This window comes from Cygnus atratus, chromosome Z, assembly GCF_013377495.2.
Source record: "Cygnus atratus isolate AKBS03 ecotype Queensland, Australia chromosome Z, CAtr_DNAZoo_HiC_assembly, whole genome shotgun sequence".
Lineage (NCBI taxonomy): Eukaryota > Metazoa > Chordata > Aves > Anseriformes > Anatidae > Cygnus > Cygnus atratus.
The window spans coordinates 65081031-65106291 of NC_066396.1; the positions used below are offsets into that span (position 1 = coordinate 65081031).

General features: G+C 39.1%; 2 protein-coding genes across 5 annotated transcripts in view; one reads left to right on the plus strand and one right to left on the minus strand.

Annotated features, from left to right (window-relative positions):
- The first annotated feature begins 345 nt into the window (after window positions 1–345).
- Window positions 346–14594, plus strand: LOX (lysyl oxidase). Of its 2 annotated transcripts, XM_035567013.2 has the most exons (7): window positions 1237–1468; window positions 1697–1805; window positions 3103–3240; window positions 5565–5721; window positions 8887–8982; window positions 9121–9236; window positions 10794–14594. In XM_035567013.2, exons 1-7 carry the CDS (start codon window positions 1333–1335, stop codon window positions 10798–10800), a joined length of 759 nt encoding a protein of 252 aa, XP_035422906.1. In that variant the 5' UTR covers window positions 1237–1332; the 3' UTR covers window positions 10801–14594. The 2 variants fall into 2 exon arrangements, with proteins under 2 accessions (XP_035422905.1, XP_035422906.1); XM_035567012.2 differs by lacking the exon at window positions 10794–14594 and having other exon boundaries at window positions 346–1468; window positions 9121–9240.
- A 4147-nt stretch (window positions 14595–18741) lies between these two features.
- The window catches only part of SRFBP1 (serum response factor binding protein 1), a 77316-nt gene continuing 70796 nt past the window's right edge, over window positions 18742–25261 (minus strand). For 2 of the 3 annotated variants that reach the window (XM_035567017.2, XM_035567015.2), the window contains exons 5-8: window positions 22546–22627; window positions 20879–21626; window positions 20419–20456; window positions 18747–19618 (exon numbers count right to left, since the gene is read on the minus strand). In XM_035567017.2, the coding sequence (XP_035422910.1) occupies window positions 19431–19618; window positions 20419–20456; window positions 20879–21626; window positions 22546–22627 (1056 nt within the window). In that variant the 3' untranslated portion in view covers window positions 18747–19430. Of the gene's footprint in view, window positions 19619–20418; window positions 20457–20878; window positions 21627–22545; window positions 22628–25261 lie in introns of all 3 variants that reach the window. The other variant, XM_035567014.2, reaches the window with a different exon arrangement.

The window sequence follows — 25261 nt, forward strand, 5'->3', positions numbered from 1 at the left end:
CCCCGTTTCGAGTCTCTCCAGCGCTGATGAGCTAATGGCATTTTTCCTTTGCATACTTTGGCGCTGCCCCACGGCATAACTCTGGCGCGGCCCTGCCGCCTGGCAGCCTACGTGTGTCTCAGCGCGATCGCCCGCGCGGTCCCGGCCCGCCTCGCCTCGGCTCGGTTCAGCACGGCCCGGCCCGGCGGGGCTGGGCTCTGCCCACCGGGGTCCCGCCACCGCCCAGCTCCGTGCCCCGTCCCCCTCCGGCCTCCCCCGCCCGGTCGGGGGGCGGTGGCGGCGGGGGAGCCGTCCGGGCCGCACGTTTCCAGCCGCATTACGTGAACAAATAGCGGGGGCGCAGCCAGCGGGGCTTGTGTAACTTTGCGAGCGTGCCAGCGAGTTTAAAGTCCCTGCTCTCCTCCTCCTCCTCCTCCTTCCCTCGCTGCAGACGCCCGCGCGGGCCGGAGGACGGTGAGAGGCTGGTTGTTTGCTCCGGCTCCCATTCGCACCCCCTCGCCTATAAATACCGCGGAGAAGAGGAGCCGCTCCCGCCGCCTCCCCCGGGCCGGGCTCCCTCCCGACGGCCCGACCTGCCCGATGGCACCGCTCGGCTGCCGCCGCCGCTGAGCGACCGGGTGCCCCCCGCCTTTCTTCCTCCTCATCATCCTCATCCTCCTCCTCGGCTCCCGGCCCTCCCCCGGCACCGGGGCGCCCATCGCCCCCCTCTCGCCCCCCCGTTCTCAGCCGCCTGCCCCCGCTGCGAGCGCCGAGAAGATGCATTTCGCCCGGCCGGGGCTCCTGCTCGCCCAGCTCCACGCGTGCATCTATTGGAGCTGCCTCCGGCCCGCCGGCTGCCAGCAGCAGCAGCAGCACCAGCAGCAGCAGCCGCCGCCGCCGCGCCGCCCCGCCGCCGCCCCGCCGCCCCCCGCCGCTTGGAGGCAGCGTATCCAGTGGGAGAACAACGGGCAGGTGTACAGCCTGCTCAGCCTCGGCTCCCAGTACCAGCCCCCGCGGCGCCGGCAGGCGGCCGAGCCGGCGGGCAGCCCCATCCTGCTGCTCCGCAACAACGCCACGCTGCCGCGGGGCGCCGCCGACCGCCCGCCGGCCGCCGCGCACCCGCAGCCCGACGGCGGCACCCGCGGCTCCGGCGCTCGCCACTGGTTCCAGGCCGGCTACCAGCCGCACTCCGCCGCCGCCCGCCGCCCCGGCCCCGGGGCCGCCACCCCCGGCGGGGCCCGGAGCCCCTCGGCGGGGCCGTCGCGGCCCAGCGCCCCCAGCAGCCCCGCCGGAGGGCCCGGGGCCGGCGGCCTGCTCCCCCCCGGCAGCCCCCGAGGCGGCAGGGAGGATGTGATGGTGGGCGACGACCCGTACAACCCGTACAAGTACACGGACGATAACCCCTACTACAACTACTACGACACCTACGAGAGGCCCCGCCAGGGCAGCAGGTACAGGCCCGGCTACGGCACCGGGTACTTCCAGTACGGTAAGAGCCCCCTGCCTCCCCCCTCCCTCTGTCTTTCTCATTTTTCCCCCTCTTCCACCTCTCTCTGTCCCTTTTCCCCCTCTTTTTATGAGGAGGGGTCTGTACACATGGGAGAGAGTGTAACGGGGGGCAGGCGACGTCTCCTTGAGGATGAGGGTGGGAGCCAAGTGTGTGCAGACATGTCCTGGGTTGATCTTGCTGTTCTGTGGTTGGTTTGATGAACTGCAGGTCTCCCTGACTTAGTCCCGGATCCCTATTACATCCAGGCGTCCACGTACGTCCAGAGGATGTCCATGTATAACTTGAGATGTGCTGCCGAGGAGAACTGCCTGGCAAGGTAGGCTGTCTGGTTCGTGCTCTGGGTTTCACTGCAGTGCTCCTGCAGCCACCACGGGACAGCCTGCGGACTGGTGGGGAGTGGGAGACGGGAGGCCGGAGGGCCTGGGGACATGCAGACCCCTCCACAGCCCTCTTCTGAGCCTGTGGCAGATGGCAGGGTTGTGCATGTAACAAAACAGCACGGCCCTATTAGAGGGAGAAGCCAAAGACACTTCGAAGAAACTCCAGTGGTTTATTTTATTTTAAAGTGATGCTGCGTGTTTCTATTACCAGGCTCATTTGAACATAGCTGAATTTTGCAAAATGGAGGCACCGAAAAATCCACTTGGACCTGGTGATTTTCATCAGCCTCTTCTAATCCTGCCAAATTGTATTCTACTCCACTTGTAAAAACCTATTCCTAGCCAGCACGAGTTACTATTAAAATTAAAACATGCTAATCATTTCTGGGCAGATGTATTGTTACACGTCTTGTAGTGCATCTTAAAAACTAAAATCTCTCTAAAAAGTGTTTCCAAGCCTTTTAACAGTCTGAAATAGCAGCTTTGCTGACCAAGTTAGGTCCTGTACACTTGGCAATGAGGGACTTTTCCTGTTTTGTTTGGAACAAAATCACCGTGGCTGGTTTTAACCATTTTAACTGGTTTGATACCTTATCGTGCAAAACACATTTATTTATTTACCAGCATCATTAATTGATGTCAGACTGTTTCTGTGGTCGCGCTTTCTTCACTTGCTGAAAAAAAGAAAACATGGCATAAGAACTGGTATTTTTTGTGCTCACCTTACAATGAAGACTATTTGAAATGGTCTTGCTGACTAGCAACTGATTAAAACATTCAGTATGTAAAAAACTGTAGATTACAGCTGTGTAAAATAGGATAAGCCTGGGGCATGTGTTCAATAATATTTTTACAACAGAAACAAACATCTGTTACGTGATCTTATATTCACAGTGAATTATTTTGGTTAACAGCAGTTACTGAGATTGTACTTTTGGTACCAGAGTAATTTTACAGCTAAGCAGTGATCTGCTTAACAGCCAGAGCCAGAGAGTCAGTGATCCAACTCCTCTGTGTGAGATTAGAAGCAGGTCTGAATTTTACTCAGTTCTTCCTTTGATACCGGGCCCTTCTGAACACACCATGTGGATTTCTTGTGCATCTCTATTGCATGAGCTTTAAGAAGGCTTAAAAGATCAATAATATTCAGTCACTTCTGAAACAATATAAAGTATTTTTAAAGTGTTTTTTTTTTTGCATATACTTACGGCTCTTCTTTTTGCACTATTACAGTTCAGCTTATCGAGCAGATGTTAGAGACTACGATAATCGAGTGCTCCTGAGGTTCCCCCAAAGAGTGAAAAATCAAGGCACATCGGACTTTCTACCAAGCAGACCCCGTTATTCATGGGAGTGGCACAGCTGTCACCAGTGAGTGAAGTGCTCAGTATGGTACCTGCTAATTATCTCTTTCAGTAACAAACTGTCAATTATAAGGCGACATTTTCTGAAACTGGAGTGGAGTTGGGGGGAGCTATGGGACACTTTAGCATTTTACTCTGTGATTCATTTTATGCTAGTAGTAATCACTTCTAGAGAGCCATGTGAAAACAAAATGGATATGAAGATTGGATATCTATAAGCATAAAACTCTTGCAGGTATAAATTTGTTACATGGCTCAAATCAGTTTTTGACAGGGAAACTTCTCCTTTAACTATATTCTGTTAAGGTTACTGTCTAGTTACATTTAAGGTGAACCAGTAAATAAAAAAATAATAAAACAAACAAAAAAAAACCACAGTAACTGTGGAAATTCTAAAATGCACATTTACTAGGAAGTTCCCTATCATTGTAAACACTGACCCATACTTGTTGACCTGAACTTCTTGGGTTAGTTTGACAAGGAATGTTCAGATCAGTGTGGAAAAGACATAGTACTGAGTTGACTGATTTCCTTACCAATATTCATATCATAGCATGATATTGTAGCAGAGCAGTATTGCTCTAGCATGGCAAAACTGTTGGAAATGTGGCAAGGAAAATTCCCAACATTTTGGGAGCAGGTAACATTGCAAACTTGTACGATTTCAGAAAATTCACATGCAGGCTTGCAGGCTTGTTCCTATTTCTGCTGTTTCATAGCCAAATCAATTGTAAACTACTAGAAAGTTTACCATACTTCACCTTACTTAGAACTATAAGTTACGGGTACATAAGTGATAATTTAGTATTATTCTATTAAAAATATTCTATAATGTGGCCTTGACCTAAATGCCATTTGCGTCAATGTAGTATTTCTCTCTAGTTTCAGAGGCTTTAAGCTTAACTGCTCGTAGTCAAACTTGGGTGAAAAATCGGTTTCATTAAAACAAATTCTTTCAAAGAAGGACTGATACTATTAGGTTATAAATCTTGTAAGGATCAAAAAGCTAAAACCAAATCAAACCAAACGGAAGAAGCTTCCAGAAATGCTTTAGTTAACCACCCACTGTGAAAAAAATCCAACAAAAACAACAAAGCCCCCACCCTGGCGCTTACTAAGTTGATAAGTGGATGATGAAATGGATGGAGAGAAGTTGAAATCTTCATTGGTAGAAAAGCAGTTTCGTACTGTGCTACTGTAGCCCAGATATCATTATCCAGATGCAAAGTGTCTCTGATGTTAATACAGTTCTTGGACAGAACATACACTGCCAACAGAAAAAAATCCATTTCTCGTGATCATTTCTATGGCAGTGAAACAAGTCCATTTGGAAATAGACTATAACTACTAATGCCTTTGGCTAGTCATCAGTGTTAGTCATCATCTGTGAACTGGTTTTAGTGTTCCTGACATGTATGCTTGCTAGACTTCTGTGCTTCTCTTCATTTTAACAGTATGTTTGAATTCTATTTAATTACCTTTTTCATATAGCTCTTGAGCTGAAAGTGTTCATAAGTAACAGCAGCCAAACGCTGCGCACAAAGTGCAGATAGGTAGTACAAGTTTAGGTTTCCACCTTTTAAGAAAAAGTGGGACTACTAGAATAGTAGGTGTTCAAGTCCATAGAGAGAGGTAGAACTCACGGTGTATGAAAGCAAGAAAAATACATCGCTGTGCCCAGAGTGAAAGCATATGCACTTTTGAAATAGAGACCACATTAACTGTAGACTACAAAAATGCTGACATCTCTGTTCAGTTTCCATTAGTTCTTAATGACCAAGCTAATGAGAATTGTACACCAAAGCTTCCTTCATGCAAATTTGTTTTCACTAATATTATGAATGTGATACAGATTTCCATGGATTGAGGACCATGGAAATGGGAAAGTAAATAGTTGCTTTTTGGGTAACAAGTAGGAAACTTCTCTGGAATTTATAGTAAGTAAGGTAAGCATTCCGAGCCAAACTCTGCCCAGAGGCAAAGTTATAAGATGTACAACTCCAGTATGAACTATTTAATATTTGCTATTATTATTCTGATAATAACAGCTCATTCTCAGTAAAATGGGAACTTCTGGAAAAACAGGGCTGTTGTAGAGTTTTTCCCCTATCAGTTGCTTAAGGAAGGTGGGGTTTTTATAGTCATTGAAAATTGGAATAATTAAAAGAATACTTAACTGAGTGGCTTATAATAGGAAAGTATACTAACATACGAGTTCTGTGCAATGAAGAAAATGTGGCCAGGTCTAACCTTGATAAGTGAATAGGAATATACTAAAATTATATTGACAAAATCTGATCCATCTTTAATAACATATCCATGGTCTAACAGACATTATCACAGCATGGATGAATTCAGTCACTATGACTTGTTGGATGCGAGCTCACACAGAAAAGTTGCTGAAGGACACAAAGCAAGTTTCTGTCTTGAAGATACCTCCTGTGATTACGGGTATTATAGACGATATGCATGTACAGCACACACGCAGGTAAGAGTTGGTTCAGAGACAACCAGAAAGAGTTGGTTCAGAGTTTCTTTTTCCTCACTAATTTATTTTTGGATTGCGTGTCCTTTTCCTATCAGTACAGGCTAAATCTGATGTGCTAACTAACTTGGAAATTCTCCATCACAGAGGTCAGGACAGCAACTTGAAATATTATAGTTTACCCAGTTGCTGTTAAATGCAGGTATCACTAAAATGCAGGGGCACTCATTAACTTACATCACTGGTAACTGACCTACATTAAAGCACACCACAAATTCTTTCAATTTATAGATAGGACTGGTCTAGCAAGATAAAGAGAACTCAAGACTGAGTCAGTAAAGAGGTTGTTTCATGTGTTCATCCTCCAGGAACTGTTGGGTGATGCCCCTGGCTGTTCCCAGAGTTCATAGTTAGTATTTTCTTTCTTGCAGAGCATGAAGCTGCAAAGTGTGAATTTCCTTGATACCTGTACCTACTGACTGGCAGTCCAGTACAGAAAATTTACAGCAATGTTTTATGCATATATAGAAGGCCATTAAAGCATCACAGCCATGTGAACACACGTATATTAGTCATATACAAGTGTAAAGCAAGGTATTAGGGCTTAATAAAGGAACAGCCAAAAAAAAAAAAAAAAGAATGTACCATTCTGATATTATACCAGTTCGTGATAGACCTCTACCTTGACTATTGTGTGGAGTGCTGGTCACTGCCTCTCAAAACTGTTACAGTAAACAAAGCAAGCAACCAACCCTAGGAGAACAAGGATGATCAGGAGTGTAGTATGGCCATAACACTAGGATTTCATAGGGTATTCCCTATGAATAGGGAAAGCCAGAAATAGTACCAAATCATGAGTGATCCTGGACTGGAAGAAGAAATCCTTGATATTCACTGTTTTTCATAGTACAAGAATTTAGGATATCCAAAAGAACTGTCAGGCAACATCTTTAAAACATTGAAGGGTGCTCTTTTTACTTAAGAATAAATTGTTCAACTCCTTGCCATAGGATGTTGCAGAGACCAAAAATAATCTATGAGTTCAAAAAAAAATGTTAGGCCAAATAATAGAGGCTGTTAAACACAATCTGATGGCATTCTGTGTCTCAGATATTGTTAAATGCCTGGTGGAAGGAATTTACCTGGCTAAGGGACGTTACAAGTCCCATTTCTTTTGTTCTTTCTCCTCAATCTTCTGCTGCTGACCACTGTCAGAGACATGACACTGAGCTCAATGGACCTGTGGTTTATCTCAGTGTGGCCATACCATAAGCTTGTATCCCTTACTCTGCAGTTTTTAATCTAGGAGGTAGTTATTTTATCACAGAGAAATGACAGCCATGCTTCACTGGCTGACGTGTACACATCTGAATTTTAAATATAATGAATGATCTACACTACATCAAGGCTTTGAAGAGGTTTTATAAACATCTTTTCTCCTTCTGTAGACGATGACATCTAACTAAGCAACATGCATATTTTACAGCTGGAGTATTTGTGTCACTAGAATCATGCCTATGTCAGCATTTCCACTGGAAGCCCATATTTCAGGGGTTTGTAATTGGACTGTAAAACTTTCCTCCAGCCTCAGACTTGGCACATATGTGAGAGAGTCTGAGCTGATCACCAGCTGGGTCAAGAGGGAATTCTTGTGGACTTGGATTTTGAGCAATCTGTGTGTTACTAGAATGTAGTAGCTTTGCCTAAAGCAATCTACGTCAGCCATGATGAAAAACACCAGATTTGAACCACTGATACATTCATATATGGAAATTCTTTTTAAAGTTCCTAAACTGCAAAGAAACTTTCAGAAAAGATAGGTCTGGAAGAAGGACTACATTTTAAATTCTATCAGAATCTTGTGTCTCTGTGTTTGCCTGAAGAGAAGCCCCACTGGGGCACTTCCCTGAAAAACTAAATGTGCAAACAGCTCTCGATTTTCCTTTTCCTGTTTAGAGGTGGCACTTACGCACAGCAAAAAGATGTGCTCTTCCTAGGGGTAGTGACAGGTTCCAACACAGGTGATTAAGTTCATACTCAATCACAGAGTCACAGAGTGGTTGAGGTTGGAAGGGACCTCTGGAGATCATGTAGTCCAACTCCCCAGCCGAGCAGGATCACCTAGAGCACTTTGCACAGGATGGCATCTAAATGGATTTTGAATATCTCCAGAGAAGGAGACTCCACAACCTCTCTGGGCAACCTGTCCAAGTGCTCTGTCACCCTCACAGTACAGAAATGCCCTCTCATATTCATCTGGAACTTCCTGTGCTTCAGTTTGTGCCCATTGCTTCTCGTTCTGTCACTGGGTACAACAGAAAAGAGACCGGCTCTGTCCTCTCAACACCATCCCCTCAGATATTTACACACATTGATAAGACCAATGAACCTCAGAATCTCAAAAATCTCAGAAGCTGTCTACTTGAGATTTGCAGATATTTAGGTCCAGTCTTTGGTCAAGTTTGATTTTATTCTTACCTTTAAAATATAGATTTTTAAATATTCAGCTGTAAGGTTTCCTTTGAAACATACTTTGCTGTTGGAAAATGTATTATTTTCTGTGAAGAAGTGTCTTTTGGCAGTGAATAATTCCGACTCATTTTTATTTGGGCAGGAGTGGTAGTTAGGGAAGAATATGGAGGTAGTGTCAGAATTCTGTCTTGTAAAGGTTCCTTTCATGTTCCAAAGTCTTCCTGTCGTGTAGCTCAGTGCCTTTTACTCAGGATCCCCTGCTGACTGACCAATCTTGAACTAAAGTAGTCATACAAAAAAGCACAGTTGAAGGAAAATGGAAACTAGACATGCCTAAACACCACTTCTCAGAGTACTTTTCAACATTAAGGTTTTCTAGATTATTTTAATTGACTTCAGACAACGGATAAAATACAGATATCTTACGGATGAACAACTATCAATAGTTATAGGTGTTCCTTATGCGATAGTAGTACAGCACTCTCTATAAAACTGACATGTTAGAATTACGTGTTCTAGTTCGGGTATTCAAATAAAATGCCAAGAAAAAATAAGCCTCATTCCCGGAGGTAATTTTTCATTTTCCTAGTGAAATGTTGTGATGACTAAGTGTACTTCAGTCTCAGTGTTACTAATGTCTGGAATGTTAGTGTTCCTAAAAAAAATTTTGACACCTATCTAACTCTTATTTTCAAGGGATTGAGCCCTGGCTGTTACGACACTTATAATGCTGACATAGATTGCCAGTGGATTGATATCACAGATGTGAAACCTGGAAATTACATTCTGAAGGTAAGGGTTTTGGGAAAGGAGAGTTACTTTCTTTCTCTTTTTTTTTCTTTTTGTTTTTTAAGAGAAGCAAATCATATGCATATGTCCTTTTGAATGTAAAGTTACCAACCCAACAACACTGCACTTTCTCCCCTTAAGGTCAGTGTAAACCCCAGCTACTTGGTACCTGAATCCGATTACTCCAACAATATAGTACGCTGTGATATACGCTATACTGGCCACCATGCATATGCCTCTGGCTGTACAATTTCACCGTGAGTATATTTAACTGTTTTGCATTCACATTACTGAAGTTGACAATCAGATTTATGCAGTTTAGAGACTTATTTTATATTGAAAAAGTCCCAATTCTAATGATATAAATTTCTTTAGTATGTCACTTCACAGCTTTCAGAATCTAGTGTGTTAATCTGAAATCTGGATGAAACTTTTCAAAGGTCATTTTTGTCAGGAAGGATGAGAATGGTTACTTGGTCTTGATAACTACATATCTTTTGAATCCTGACCAGGGCTAATTAAATTATTTACACAATCTAGCACTTTTTTTTTTTTAATTATTTAGGTTTGTAAAACAATCATAAGTGATAGTTTTGCTTTTGTCATCTTGTTATTGCGATATATAGCACTTCAAAATTGCTACTATTGCCTGGGCTCCGAGATGCTGCCTCTGGCTCAGGCCTTTATATTTGTACTAAAACCTTTCTATTCTCATTCAATACCCATTTATAGCATTTGAACAGAACTGTTGAGCATTTAAATAGCTCTTAAAGCATTTTGCAAAATCCCACACGTATATGTTACTTTGCTGCTGCGGACACAGCAGCTATCTTTCCTGAAACGACTCTTCCAGACACACAGTGTTGACAGTATACCATTAGTTCTTCAAAAGTTTAAACAATGCTACAACTATGCTTGTCATTTCTTTCCTCTGAAAAGGCAAACTCACATTTAATTAATGTTCATATTTGTGGACCTACTGTAGCTTAGTAGTTGCGAAATATACACACAGAAAGCAGTCTTCTGTAACACAGAGATAAGTGGTTCTCAGGATAATATGTTAACTACTCACACAAAACTGTTATGAAGTGGTTTGATTTTATGGCACAAAAAATGACGTGCCAACACTGTATAGAGATTCATGTGAGATTCCAGAGCAGTAAACAAAAAATGAAATAAATGACCAGTATAGTCCACTGTAACAGCATCAGTGAAACAAACATAATTAATTTAAAGTGAATATTGATAAGTTAGCCTGTAAAAGGTTCATTGCTTACTCTGTATTAGGAAGCTGCTGATTAAATGAGACTAAAACGAGAAACATTTTTTTACTCCAGCATGGAGATACGTTTATAATTACACTTAAGTCATAAATGCAAGATGTTAAATAAATGGCTTCAGCATAATCCTCATAATCCTTTATTCTTACTGTACAGTGGTAAGACTTGTAGAAAGTGGTGAAAGAGAACAACATGTGTCCTAGAAATCATGAGTGATTTATTTTTGACAGCCCTTTGGAAGGAGCTTTTTAAAATATTTCTCTGTAACAACAGTGACTAGGTACTTCAGTGAACGCAGCTTCTACTCACTCACATTCAGAGGGAAGAGAAATTCATGCTTGATTAATTAGCTTAATGTTCTCGCCATCTTTGTAATGCAAGCAAATAAATATATTCATGCCTGTTGGAATCTGACAAAATTTATTCTACCCTTTTTGAGCTGCGTCTTCAAGTTGACAAAAGGATATGTAGCAGATTTTTTGTATTTTTGTATTTTTGACCATGTGCTTACCACTGTTTCTTTTCTTTTAACAGGTACTGAGAAGGATGCAAGAAAACGGATGAGACAGAGCCAAATGTTTTGAACTGAAGTATCATTATATAAATTTCGATAGGATGTAAACACTATAGAAGCAAAACTACAGAACACACACATATATACCCACACACATCATGTGATTTTTGAAGCACATCAGCTGCTTCTCAACAAAATCTGTAACTGGATTTTAAGCATTTGAATTGGCATTACTTTTTTAACTATTGAAATGTGTGGAACTGGTGATTCATCCACAGATAAATTTTGAAATTCTAACTCATTAGTAAAATCATGAGCATTTTTTAACTCCTGCAAATTTGGAGTTCAGGTGATAAATAGACTTCAGTCAGAATATTACTGTTGAACGTATTCTAAAAAGTAGCAAAACTTTATGTAAAATGAATTAAATAAAATGCAATAGAAAGTACTAATGTCGGCTATCTCAGAAAATACCAGAATGAAAAACAGCTTGAGAGTAATGCTGCAGTAACCATTAAAATAAAACTTGCTAGGACACGTTGATACGAATGAGAAAAGTATGTTCAGTTTTCAAGGGATATTAACATATAGCAAAGAAATACATATCTATCTATCTATCTATCAGTTATACCCCTGCAAGAAAAGTTATGTTTACATTTTTAATACATTAGAAGTTTTACCGTTTTCTTAAGTCAAAAACAGATGGGGTTTTGAAAGAAACCTTTCATCAGTAGAAATGAATTAAAGAACTTATCCACCTTTCTATGCTGTAGAGATTTTTCAAGGTGGGGCTTTTAAAAGACTTCTGCACACATAATGTGGATAAAAATGAATACCTGTCGAGAAGAGGGCTCTCAGAGGTGACAAAGAGTCCCTGGTGTAGTCATCTGTGAGAAACAACCAGCTTGAACAGGTTAACCATCAAAATAATACAGGCAGTTAACTCAGGTGGCACCATAAAAAGAAGTAGGTCAGAATCTCTAAAAAGGTATTTTTATCATGAAGAAGCTTACTGCCTGCTTCCCCCTGAAGTACTGTACTTGGCTTTTAAAATTTATATCTCAGTAGTCAAGCAATGAAGTTGAAAATATACTATATAGAGAGGGAGAGCAAAAGTCAATATATTAAATATCCTACCTTAGGCTGTTCAGGAACCAAATACAACATTGTTAAGGGGAAGAATTTCCAGCCCAAATTAAAGTTTTCACTGAACGTCTTACTGGTGCTGGGTACACTACCCCTCCTCCCATCCCCAAATCATTTTGCTTTTGCAGTGCACCCTGCTGTAAGCTACAGTAGCTGTGATTTTGTTTTTAAACTGTGAAATAACATATCACAAGGGGATCTCATGCTTTTTTTCAGATTTCAGATCATATAAAATGAAGAATCTACTTTTGAAACAAAGTGACCTAGAAGTATTGATTGGTATTGGTTGTGTTTAATCAGCAGTTCAAAACACCTAATGAGACATGAAAGCTCAGTATCTTGATTTCTTGAGTTTTTAAAGTCCATGTGCTATTCAATATAGTTAAAAAGGAAAAATCTGAGGAATATGGAGAGATTTTCTTACCAGTATTGAGAATACTTCAGGCAGTATTTGGAAATATTTTTTGAAATAGAACCCTATGAATTAAATTTGGAAGTTTTATCTCAATTATCATAATATCCTTTAAGGATCAGCTTGTTTTTTACTGCATATATTTATTTCAAGAGTATAAAGTATTTCCACCTTAATCATAACTAGGTTACAAACTTGTCCAACTAATGGATATACTGAAAACAGAGTCTAAGAACCAACAACCAAGTGATTACTACCCCAAATTTGAAGTGTGTCCTGAATAGAATTTAGACTGCAGGTCCCTTTTTGTTTGTTCAGAGATCCATTTTAGCAATCAGTCACCAGTATGGCACCAAACAGGAGCAAAATTTGGAAACTAGATTTATTAGAAAGCCATTTATTACGTGTCTGCAAAGTGAGGGCCTGATGAAAGCTCAGGCTTCTGAAATCTCAGCTCAAAGAGTTTTTAAGATTAGGATTTAAGGGATGCAAGTGCATTCACCTTTCTAGAAACTTAGGTCAGAACTGGGGTGAAGGTCCTGATAGCAGCTTGGGCAATGGACACACAAGCTACTACTGTAATGGAAGCTAAGCTGTGGGCACAGACTGCTTCCTGGTAAGAGCTTGTGTGCTCTTACCTCATTGTGCCTGACACTGAATGTGGGACAAGAAACTAACTGGACACAGAGCAGCTGAGGAGTTTCTCCCTCAGCTTTCTAGGAAGTAACCTGCTCACATGTCTATACCCAAACTACTTGCAGAACTCCACTGAAGTGAGCAAGTAGCCAGAGGAGGTTAAGCATCTGTGTAGGTGGAGCAAGTTGTAATACTGGACTTAAGACATTTCAATGGGAATGGCCTGGTTCGGAAAGGTGTTTAACGCCATAACTTTGAGTATTGGGGATATTGTGGCTACAGAGATGTAGCTCTTTTCCGTAGCAAAATATTTTTTACTTGTTTTAAAGTGTGTGTTAAGGAACATGACAGTAATATACGATAGCACAAACATTGCCTAAGATAACATGAACAGTCTATTCAGAAAAGCAAGAGATTTTAGGATTAAAAAAAATGAAGAAATATGACTTTAACTTACCCTATTTAACTATAGCTAATCACAATGCAGTAGAAGAGTTGATCATATAGCATGTGTAGAAGTATTTCTAAATAGGGGAGCGCCAACCAGAATTTTTAGTATCTTGGCTCTGCAGTTTTGTCCCAGACTTCTTAACTGACTGTTTTCATGCTGGAATATATTTAAGAAATTACATGCATTTTTGTTGAAAAACATTTATAAAAAAATGTTTTGATAAAACCTTATTTTATAAAGCAAATTATGTTTTGGAATCCTTTTTTACAAGACATTGGGCTTATTTCTATCATCTTTGAAAGGGATCTACTGTTGGTCTCAGTGGGAGCAGTATCAAACAAATTTTGTGAGAAATCCAGTATAAAATTGCTGTCATGTAGTCTCAGATCTTTGAAAAGACAAAATGTTTAGTATGTGTGTGAAGCAATTGCCTCCCACATTTCAAGTCTTTAGGTAAAAACTGCACGTAAGGAACATACTATGTACCAGACTCATTACAGAAGGGGTTCGTTAAGTATTTTTTTTTAATCCTGAAATATATTTGGTATTTGCATATTTCTAGACAAAAGTAACAAAAATGACAGATTGGTCACCATCTGAACCAACATATTGTGTAGATGATGTTTTTGTGTTAGTAAAAGTCTATTCGTTTTTCTCTCTGCTCCAGTTTACTATGCAGTGTTGAATGGGTACAAACACCAAAATGTGCATTCTTTGTCATTTATGTGTTGTTTATATTGTACTCATTCAGACCAGCATGGTGAATTTCATAAATGAGACATCAAAAGGTGGTTTATCCTGTGTCTCACATTTATGCTGACATGGCATTTTCATTTTCTCCAAATCATAAAAGGTGCTGAAAGGTTTTAACTTGAATTAAAACCAAAAAGTGTGTTATGGGGAGGTTTTTATTACGCAACTAATTGCTACAGATACAGTGAAATGCCACTTATTTTTGCAACTTTTTTTTTTTTAAGTTTTCATTATTTTTTTCACTTCTCTTCCAAGAGTCTTAATTTCAAAAAACTTTGCATCTTTATCTGAAGAGCTCTTATTTATAATATTCAGACACTAGCTTTGTATTCTTTATTGCACTTTCATATTCTTGTGTTACATGCCCGTATTATGGTTGCAAATTTATGTGAAAATGACTTGAATAAAGTTTTTCAAGCGTTCTATTTGTCTAAGTATTATGCTTAATGGAAGAGTTCACCATAGGCCACATCCAACTGTAATGCATAAGCTTCAGCAAAAGTTGTGTGCATGACGTACATGACATGAAAATGGGGAAGATCCTGTCACTCTGACATGGTCTCAGAAAAAAATGTCATGCCCAGATAAAAAGAAATCAAAAGATGCAAGGGATGATAAATTACCTCTCACACTACCCAAAAGCTTAACAAGTGAAGGCATAATAGGATAAGATATGGTTCATCCGGATACAGCCCATGATGTTAAAGATTTCCTTACCAAACAAGTTGTCTCTGAAGGAACAAGAGCTTAGAAACCACTTTTGGAATTTTTGCACCAAAAACTTTGCTCATATGGAAAGAATGTGTGAGCAGTCTGTCACAGATAGTCAATGTACTCTATACAATTGACTTAACACATTTAACACTCAGTTACTCCAAAAACATTTTATCCTTTATTTACATTTTCTGAATACAAACCAACATTCTGCTGCCTCTTCAATCTGTATGCTAAGCTGATTAAATAGGATGAATTATGAAACATCTCCGTTCCCTTTGCTGAGGGATTAATTCAGAACATGGTTAAGAACACTGAATTGTTCACTCTAGTAAGAGGTTTCCAAGCACTGAAATATCAGCCATGGTGCTCTTGACCCTGGGTAAATGGAGACAAAAATGATGTAGTATATTTAAAAAAAAAAACATGAATGTAGAATTATTTCAGGTTTAAACAATGTTGTGGTGGTGTTTCTAAAATTTATTTAACAATATTATTTCTATGCTATATAGTTTAGAGCTAAGAGCTTCTAACTAGGAATCTCTGCAAGTGCCATCCCTAGCTCTAGGGACTAGAGTCCAGAATTAGAGCTACTAGAACTAGGGACTAGCTCTATCTAGGGACAGAACACCATGCGAGTACAGAAATGCAGTCAAAACAACTATACATCCGACTATTGTAGTAAGAATATTCAGATTTATTGAAAATATCATTTCTGTCTACTATCATTCCGCTCTCAGTTTCACAGTAACTCACCTGCCTAGTATCACAAAATGATCTGTCACCAGCCTACAACTAGAAAATAGCCCCAAACTTTCAGTTAAGAAATAATTGAATTTTAATTCTGGCCCTAATTCATCTATCTAACTTGTTCATATAAAACTGATGATAAATATTTATGCCTGTTCGGATATCTTCAAACTTGTGCTATCAATAGCACAGCTGTGTTTTTTGATTTTTTTCCCCTCTTTTATTCCCTTTTAATATATTTAAACTAACACTGAATCTTTTTAAAGATACTGAAATCTGAGATTGTTTTGTCAGGAGGTTTGAAGTGAAAACATTGTGCACCTAAAAGCAGTCTAGGAGTATCTGACAAACCCAGACTGAGAACATTTCCCCGATGGTATGGTACTGAAGTGGAAAGCATGGTTCTCAAGGTTTCTTAATCTAATCATCACAGAATGAAATAACTTGCCATATCGCTATAAAAATAGATTTGTAATACTTATGAGAGGTCTCTGTTGAAACAATGTTACAGATACAAGCAATGTTAACATCATGTATATACTGAAAATGTTATGTTGTCATAATGAAGAAAAAATATTCTAGCTTTTATCAACAAGCTCCAGGCATATTCATTGAGTTTATCAGTTCATAAAAATCACCCAGTTGCACATTATAAATATTATCAGGTTTTAACCATCACTGCTCACTTGTGCAGTGCTTAGCACATGAAGGCTGTGATCCAGGTGAGTCACTAAGTACCAGTAGCAATAATTTATTAAGATATGAAGCAATGGCAATAGCCTAATCTCTCTTCTCTCATTCATGTTCAGCACGTCTCTTTTTTTTTCACATCTTTTGATTTAGACTTTTTTTTTTTTTGAGTAGGAGCTCAAAGGTGTTTCAGAAGTGTTTCAGAAGAGGAAAAAAAGAGATGTTTTGATAAACTAGGTTTCCTTCAAGAAGAACTCTATGGCCACAAATTACAGCTGTAATTTGGTAAGAAACTTGCTCCCATGCCAAGATAAACTAATGCTCCTAGATCTCTCAGCACATGCAAACAAGCATTTTAGAACTTATGCTTCTTAAACATTTTTTTCAAGCTATTTTCACTCTTTAACTTTTTAGTCTTTAATGTAAGTCAACTATTAAAATATGGTTCTCATCTACTCAAAGAAAGATAAGCTGTCCATGAAAAATTGTATTATAACTGATGACAGCTAACAAAAGAAATTTTTCTTGCCTTTTACTGGAACCAGAGAAGTCACATGTCAAACATTTGTTTGGACTAGCATTCAGCTAGGATTATGTACTCATTTGTTTATTGTAAGCATTCAGGACTAGCATTTGCATCTGCAAAACTACAAGAGTTTGCTATGTGGCAGGTAAATGCAAGTCTTTTTCTACAAAAGCTGATCCTTCCCTACAAAAACACATTAAACAGGCTTTCATGTTTTCATGTTTTATTTTTCTGGCCTAAAGTTTCAAGTCATTCGATGCAGTACATTAGAAACAGTAACAACAAAGAGCACTGGGAAATGGAAGGTTATCTGAGTTTCAAATTCAAAAGCAATGCAACTCAGGAAAACAATGCAGCTCAGAAGGCTACCGGTCTTCTCTGCTGTTAGGATGCATTGCTGGCTCGTGGTCTGCTGGTGTCCACCAGAGACCCAGGTCATTTCCTGCAAGCTGCATTCCAGGCCATCAGCACCCAGCACAGACTGGTGTATAGTGTTAGTGCTCCCCAGGGGCAGGGCTTTGCATTTGCCCTTCCTAAACTTCACGAGATTTAAACTTTCCCTGTGTCCATTTCTCCAGCCTGTCCACATCCCACTGCATGGCAGCACAACCACCTGGCTTACATACCGCTCCTCCCAGTTCTGTATTTTCTGTAAATTTGTTGAGGGTGCGCTCTGTTCCATCATCCAGGTCATGAATGAAGCTGTTAAATACTACTGATGTCAGTACTGAACCGTGGGGACACCGCTAGTTACCTGTCTTCCCGTTGTACGGTCTTTCTCCTATCAAAGTCTTTGGAGCTCAGCAGTTCAGCCAGTTTTTGATTCATCTCGCTTTCCATTTATCTCATCCATATTACCTCAGTTTATCTATAACGATACTATGGGAGGGTGCATCAAAAGCCTTATTAGAGCAGAGATAAGCTACATCCACTCCTTTCCCCAACATCCACCCTCTCTATGATATGTAGCATTGAAAGGGTGAATAAGAATTCATTGTTCATTGTCCCTTCTAATACAGGAGTTGGGAACATTTAATAAACCCAGTAAGTCACAGCTTAAGACACAGAAAAAGAGATTTTTTTTTCATAGAGTAAAATACATAGGAAGGACTTCTACAATTTAAGAGATTAGAGGCTGCACAAGTTCACATGGATTTTACAAACTTGCAAAAGAGAAATTCATTGAGGATTATTAAACAAAATAATTTACCATATATTAGTAAGCCCCTGAGCTGTAAAACTGCAAGTTGGGTGAATCTTTGGATGATGTAGCACTGCCTGCTTTCTCCATCCCTATACTTAAAGCATCCCTTTTTTGATTACTGTTGTAGATGCTAGGCTAGATGGCCCTTTGGTCTGATACCAGGTTATTCTCACACATTAAAAAATGCCATAGGACTTGTACAGTACACTATCCCACACCCATAGCAGTCATTTATCAAGTTTCTGGATTAACTTGCTACAAGAGTATGAAAGATAACTATGTTTAAATAAACATCACTGTAAAGATTAACTATAAATTCAGAACTTGGTTCAATTAAGCAGTAGGAAAAGACCCTGAAGAAAAATACTGTGAAGATTTTATCTCATATCCCAATCAAATGAACTCCAAAATTGAAAATGCCACTTAAAAGCCAAATGTTTCTTAGTCTGCCAAGACTAAGGCTTTCAGTTTTTCAGCATTCTATGAGAAATAACAAAACACATTTGTCTAACACTACCTTTTTATATGCATTCTATTTGCTTAAATATCAGCTGTATCAAATACAATAGATGACTTCTAATTGTACAAGCGGAAGACAGACATAGTGAACCACCCAGACACAACCTCCAGGACAGGAATATTAAAGACACTTTTTTCATTTTTTCAGACCAGCAGTGTAATCAAGAAATGACAAAGATTGCAATTTAACAGGCCAATATTTTATTGTTTTGATACTGCGTGCATTACAGAGTGGATTTTGGAGATACCTGATACATCCATGAATTTGTGAAGTCTATTCATGTTTAAGAGATCTTTTCTTCTCACCCGAGATATATTTGATAATACAGTCCTAAGATTACCACTTCAGAAGAGGTATTTTATATTCTCACCTCTCACCTGAAATACAAGCCCTCAAGCAGTCAGAAGTACATTTTTACAAAAAAAAAGATCCAGAGAGTCTGTACTACTCCTACACAGCACAAGGGTGTTCCTAAAGCCCATTCATTCACACTAGGATGTATTTCATAAATGGTCGCATTATGTAACAGGACTTATAAACCAACTCCATATGCCCATACCATAGTCAACAGACAGCACGCTCAGTAAATGAAGCAATCTAATAACAATGCTTTTTTATAGACTGCAAAGGATAACGAAGGTTTAGTAAAAATAATTTATAAAGATACCTAAATGTGGCTTAAAAATGCATGAATTTGGAGACATGTAAAATTTTATCTCAGTGAAGATTTCTAGTCTTATTTCCATCCTTATCCCAGAGAAAAAGCGTTCAAACAGTGGTTGTTACTTCATAAGAAAGTACCACAGGATGCAAATTTACAAGAATTGTATTTTAAAATCTCAATTTACATACAGTCTAGTCATCAAATTTAATCTTTTTTCCTTGGAATGCTGTAATTTGAGACATTTGTTCCCGACGTCTCTTGCTTGCTTCCCATGAAGGATGAAGAGGCTGCTCCAAACATGGTTTCTTACTGTCACATTTAAGACCCGAACCTTTTGCAAATGGTTGCTTTTTGAGCTGTGGTTCCTTTTTAACAAGAGCTGTGCAAGAAGTACAACATGAAACATTAAGTACATCACAACCCTTCATAAAAATGTGCTAAAACTACCTTGAGATTGTAGACATTTTCAAGAATTTATTAATGAGCCATGGGGTACACATTCATCTGAATGCTTACAGCAAGATTTTCTCATCTTGCAGCCCTGTAAATTATCACTTGGTAGAGTGCAGATAGTTAAAATTTATTATTACTGACCACACTGAAAATTTGTGCAAATATTCAGCACAATCTCAACTTTTTCTTCACAATAAATAAATCAGGAATTACACAATAAAACTCAGTATGACTGAAATGATACCCTTGACTTGATGAATTCCAAAATGGAACCACATACTATAAATGGAATAAAATATTGAAGAAGTTAAATAATTACTCACAAGATAAACTATGTGTTAAATACCATAATACCACCTGATTGCGCTTACCATTGCCTGGTAAACGTTGCACAGGTAGCATAAACTGCTCAATGTAAACACAGACAGAAATGCATTTTCCTGTGTAAACTACTGTGTACTGCGTACATTTTCACGTGTACTACTTTAAGTACTTTTAATACTCAAAAATAGGACATAGCAAACAACATCCAGAGATCAAAATGAAAGCTGAAAAAACTGTCAATTTTAACAATTTAAAACAAACAAAAATGTTAAAAATGTTTAAAAAATTAACAATTTAAAATTGTTAAAATATATGCCACAATTAAAACTAGCATACTTTGACTGCAGAGGTAAGAAAATCTCAAGATGTTTTTATTTCTACAACTTCATCAGTAGTACATACCTGTTCTCCTGTTTTTGAGAGGCTGGTCTTTAGTATTTCTGAAAATAAAAACATAAATCAGGATTTTTCAAGAAACTTGTAAGATGATAAACACTTACAAATAAAGAATCATCATCACCAGAACACTCATGCAATGACTTTTCAAGCATAACAGTAAAAACCACATATAGTTTTTCCTCTATTTAATAAACGAATAAAAACAGAAGTATTCCACACTGATCTGATCTGGATGCACTACTAGTTAGGAATGCTAAATGTAAATCAGTGCTAGTATGAATATGAAAAATACCTAAGTATCAATAAAGCACAAGAAGACTGAAGAGTAGTTTAGGCAAAAACATTCTCAGCTGTAATTGGCTGAAATTCTCATTGTTTGGTAACAGCTACTAAAAATCACAAAAATTTACATTACTGGGATGGAGGGAGGAAATGAATTACAAAACAACAGGAATAGGTTTACCTTCCTCTGTTTTGGGATTTCTTATTGGAGGTAGTGGACAAAGAACTGCAGAACACTGATTCTAGCTTCTTTGCTTTTGCACAGGGCTTTCCTTCTTCTACGATCAAATCTTGCACTGTACCAGATCCTGTGTTCTTTTCTTTCTTCAGTATGTTTTCCTCAAGCTTGTTCTTATCTTTTACTAAAGAAAGATCACTAGCTGCCGTTATTTTTTTCTTTCTTTTTACTTTGCCAATGAAGAAATCATCATTGCTATCACTGTCAGAATCTGATGTCTGGTTATAAAACCTCTCTTCAGTACTATCATCAAAGTACTCCTCTTCACTATTTTGTTCCAGGTCGCTATCATCACTAATTGTTTTTTTCTTTGCAGTTAATTTGTTCACATTCATATTTTCTTTCCTTTTTTTATAGCCAAGTTTCTTTCCTGTTTTATTCTGAGTGACTTGTGGCATTTCTACTGTCTGAAATGAAAACTCTTTTGGACTGCACGTTCTCTCCATTTCCATAATTTTCTGTTCAGATTCACTGTCACAGAGTTCTTCAGCCCCTCTGTTAGTTTGTATTTTTACACCCATTTTTGTTTTGTTTTCATATCCCTGCTTTTTTTGAGCTGGTTTAAGTACTCGTTCATCCAAACTGCTAATGGAGTGTTGTCCTGATTTAGGCTGTGCTTCTGATGTATCCTTTTTCGCAGGATTGGCTTTGTTTGGGTCCTGTCTTGCATCCTTAAACGCTTTTACAGCAGCTGTAAGAGAGGCAGAAGAAAAGTCATTTGTTGCAGCTACGTAAGTTAAGCATGTAAGTTATTTTAATAAAATAAAACATATTTGCAATTTAAATTTAGTGTATTGAGAAAACATAATTTGAATGTCCTTATCAATCTTTAACTGAGCAGGTGGGGCAAATAACACCTTAGACTACAGCATGAACAAGTGAGGAAAGCCAACTAATACGCTTTTTTTGAAACTGGGTTTAACTGTGAACTCATCTCCAGCTTATAATCATGGATTTTGATCATTTAGGATGTTATTTTGCATGTATAAACTGCAAATAAATATTAACTTCTTTGGATATAATTAAATGGGTATTTGACATGGTCTGTTATTAATGAAATAATTTCGTGTTGTTATTACTAGGACTTGACCCTTTTTAACATTGTTTTTAGTTGGAAAATTTGAGTTTAAAGAGAACAGAAGATATTCCAAAGAATCAGGAAAAAATCCACAGGGAATCTGTAGACAGTTTACAAAGAAGTCTAATGGAGTAACTTGCAAAAGCTTTTAGCTACGTTTAAAAACCCAGCTGAAATGCTCCTTTTACCTTTGTATCTGCTTGTTAGTATTCTGCCAGTTCAGTCTTATTTTTTTTGTTTAGACATTCTCCATTACATCTATTCAACTTTTGGAATGCCATTAAGAGCCTTGTTTGTACTATACTTTGTATCTTACATGTCGTGTGATGTACTATCATGTACGAGCCCATTTCAGACAAGATACACAACTAGAAGCTTGTGACACCTGATCCACTGCAACTCATTGAGGTAGTTATAGGTGCTCATATACTTTTCTTTTTATACTGTTTGTTCATATCAGGAATTAACATGAACAAGGGAACACATCTTCAAGCTACTGAAGTCGTATGCACTTTAATACACTGTTTCATACCTTTAAGTTCAGCAATTTTGTGTTTCAAGAAGGGGTGTGTTGCAAGTCTTGCAATGGCTCGCTCACTTGCAGTTGCCTTTGGCTATACAAAATAAAAGGCATGAACAGAATAATTAATACTTACAGAATAGGTCATGCTAAAATGCATACTAACGTGATTCTGGACTATTAAGTGAACCAAAAGAGAAAAAGCTTAAGACATTATAACATTTGAGGATTTCTCAGTTTTCTTGTATTACTAAACAAGGAAAAATCTGGCTGCACAAAGATTGACAGAAACATAACAGACGTGTAATTCTGCAATTTCTCAGCTACCAAAGAGGCATAACATGATTTTTATTTTAAAAGTACCAACCACATATTTCAGACCTAACGCATGGATATTATATTTTCTGTTTCTGATATGTGTAAAGCAAATTTATGAACCCTCTGAAAATATAACACTGTATTGGTAGGAGCCATTCTGCATAATGGAATAGAGCAGCCTGCAGGAAGTACAGTGTAGAAGCCTTTAAAGTTGGCAAAATCACAAAACAGATATTGAAGGAAGATGCATTAAAAGTGTTTGATAGGCAAGGTCTAACCTGATCTTAGAGTCAAACAACCCTGAATTTGATATGGTAGAACAACAGACCTACGCAGACAGATTCAAAGATTGAGTACTATCTTAATGCTTTAATCTGAAGAAAAAGTAGAAGTAGGGCGAGCTAATTCCACTTCTGACTTCCTCTTTTATAGGCTCGAATTCACAAGTACTAACTATCATATTTTCAGGCTCCTCTTATCACTTGGCTTACAAAACGAGAGGTACCTGAGACTTTTTCAGGAATAGCATTGTCTTTTTTTTTTTTTTTTTTAAGGGGAAAGAATTGTGGTGTACAGGCTTGTAAAACAAAAGCTCACTAGGAAATTTCCTAATGCCTGCAGTGGAATTTACAAGAAAGGATAAAAGACACACCTTCCTCCCTTCCTCCTAATGGTACTGTAATGGATATATTATTGAATTGTTGTAACCCGTGAATTGAGCTGTATGTTACAGGAATTACTACCTCAACCAACGGATGATGAGCCTTATAAAGAACTGGGCACGTGCCCAGTGACCCAACCTGTGTCACTATTGGGCTTTAGTGCCCAACAACTCAGCACAACATGACGCCTCTCCCGGCCTGAGTAGCCACCATAAGCAATGGAGCCGAAGCCACAGGCTGAATTAACTCAATGAACAGTTAATCGAGGTGCTTCACAGACTAAGGGAATGACAACCTGTGTGTACAGTCAGAGGATGGGGGTAGTCGATAAGGATATACTGAATAACGCAGGACTGAGCATGATGGAAATGGTATGGAGTAAGGGACAGAGATTGTACCCGGTCTGTCCTGGGATGAAGTCCACTTTCCCCATATCAGCCACACTGGTGCTGTGCTTTGCATTTGTGAACAAATCAGAGCTGATAACATAGCAGTGTTTTTGTTACTGCTGAGCAGTGCTTGCACAGCATCAGGGCCTTCTCCATTTCTCTCTCAAGAGAAATGCACACCATGTTGGGAATGAAATACAGCTGGGACAGCTGACACAAATTGACCAAAAGTATATTCCATTCCACATTAAGTCATGCTCCACAATAAAAGCTCAAGAAAAGGAGGAAGAAGGAGGATGTTTGCTGCTGCTGCATTTGTCATCCCAAGAACTGTTACCTGTGATGAAGCCCAGCTTTCTGAGATGTGGCTAAACATGTGCCTGCCACTGGGAAGTAATGAATGAATCCCTCATTTTGCTTTGCTTGCACACACAGTTTTGTTTCACTTATAAAACGGTCTTTATCTCAACCCAAGTGTTTTTTCACTTTTGTTCTTCCCAACCTCTCCCCACCTTGCTGGGCAGGAGGAGTGGAGGAGTGAGCAAGCAGCTGGGGGGTGCTTAGTTGCGGGCTGGGGTCAAGCCACCACACATACAAACAATACCTAAAACATCACAAATGCATATTTGAAGTATCTGATTTGTTTGACGTAAGAGTGTTGAGTCGGGAATCCTACTAAGTTGCAGGCAAGTTTTCTTCCAGCAGTCATGCCACTTAAAATTAACAGTTGTGTATGCGTAGGGTAGAGATAAAGGGACACTTATACCAACCACAAGAGCTGAAGAGTCAGTTTCTGTGCTTTGGGTCTGAAGAAAACAGCAAATCCTGAAATTTGGAATCTTACATGTCCCTGCTAAGTTTCTCAATATAACAAGACACCACAGCTACAGCAAAGCCAGTACTTCCAAATGCAGAAACATTTAATTGGTTTGCAAAATGTAAATCCTGTTCCTCAAACAATGCAAAGCAAATCCAATTTGCCTTAGTTGTATAGATTATAAAATACAGTCTGGATATGTCTGTTCAGATTTTACGTTTGAGTTGTGCAGAGCATCTGGGAATTCTAGTACTTTCTCTTCAAGTCTCTGCTATTACAGCATTATTACTTCAGATCAAGAAAAACTGGAAAAATATTTCCACCATAGACTGTCTACAGCATTAAAATCACTGGCCAGAGAAGATGGGTCAAAAGATGAGCCCACTTCCAAGGGCCACAGACTGGCTTACGCTCAGGCTAGTCTAGCTCTGAGAACTTGGAGTCTGGATTTTTGATTCCCATGTGACAGTGCTGCATGCTGCCACCAGATTCCTGGGACAGCAAGCTCACATTTCTGAAGATCAAACGGTATTTTCTTTAGA

Excerpts from the sequence above, each read along its gene's own strand:
- LOX (XM_035567012.2), top strand. The coding sequence starts at position 757 with ATGCATTTCGCCCGGCCGGGGCTCCTGCTCGCCCAGCTCCACGCGTGC. Across the intron at positions 1,806-3,102 it reads GAGGAGAACTGCCTGGCAAG|TTCAGCTTATCGAGCAGATG; the intron begins GTAGGCTGTCTG and ends GCACTATTACAG. Across the intron at positions 5,722-8,886 it reads CATGTACAGCACACACGCAG|GGATTGAGCCCTGGCTGTTA; the intron begins GTAAGAGTTGGT and ends CTTATTTTCAAG.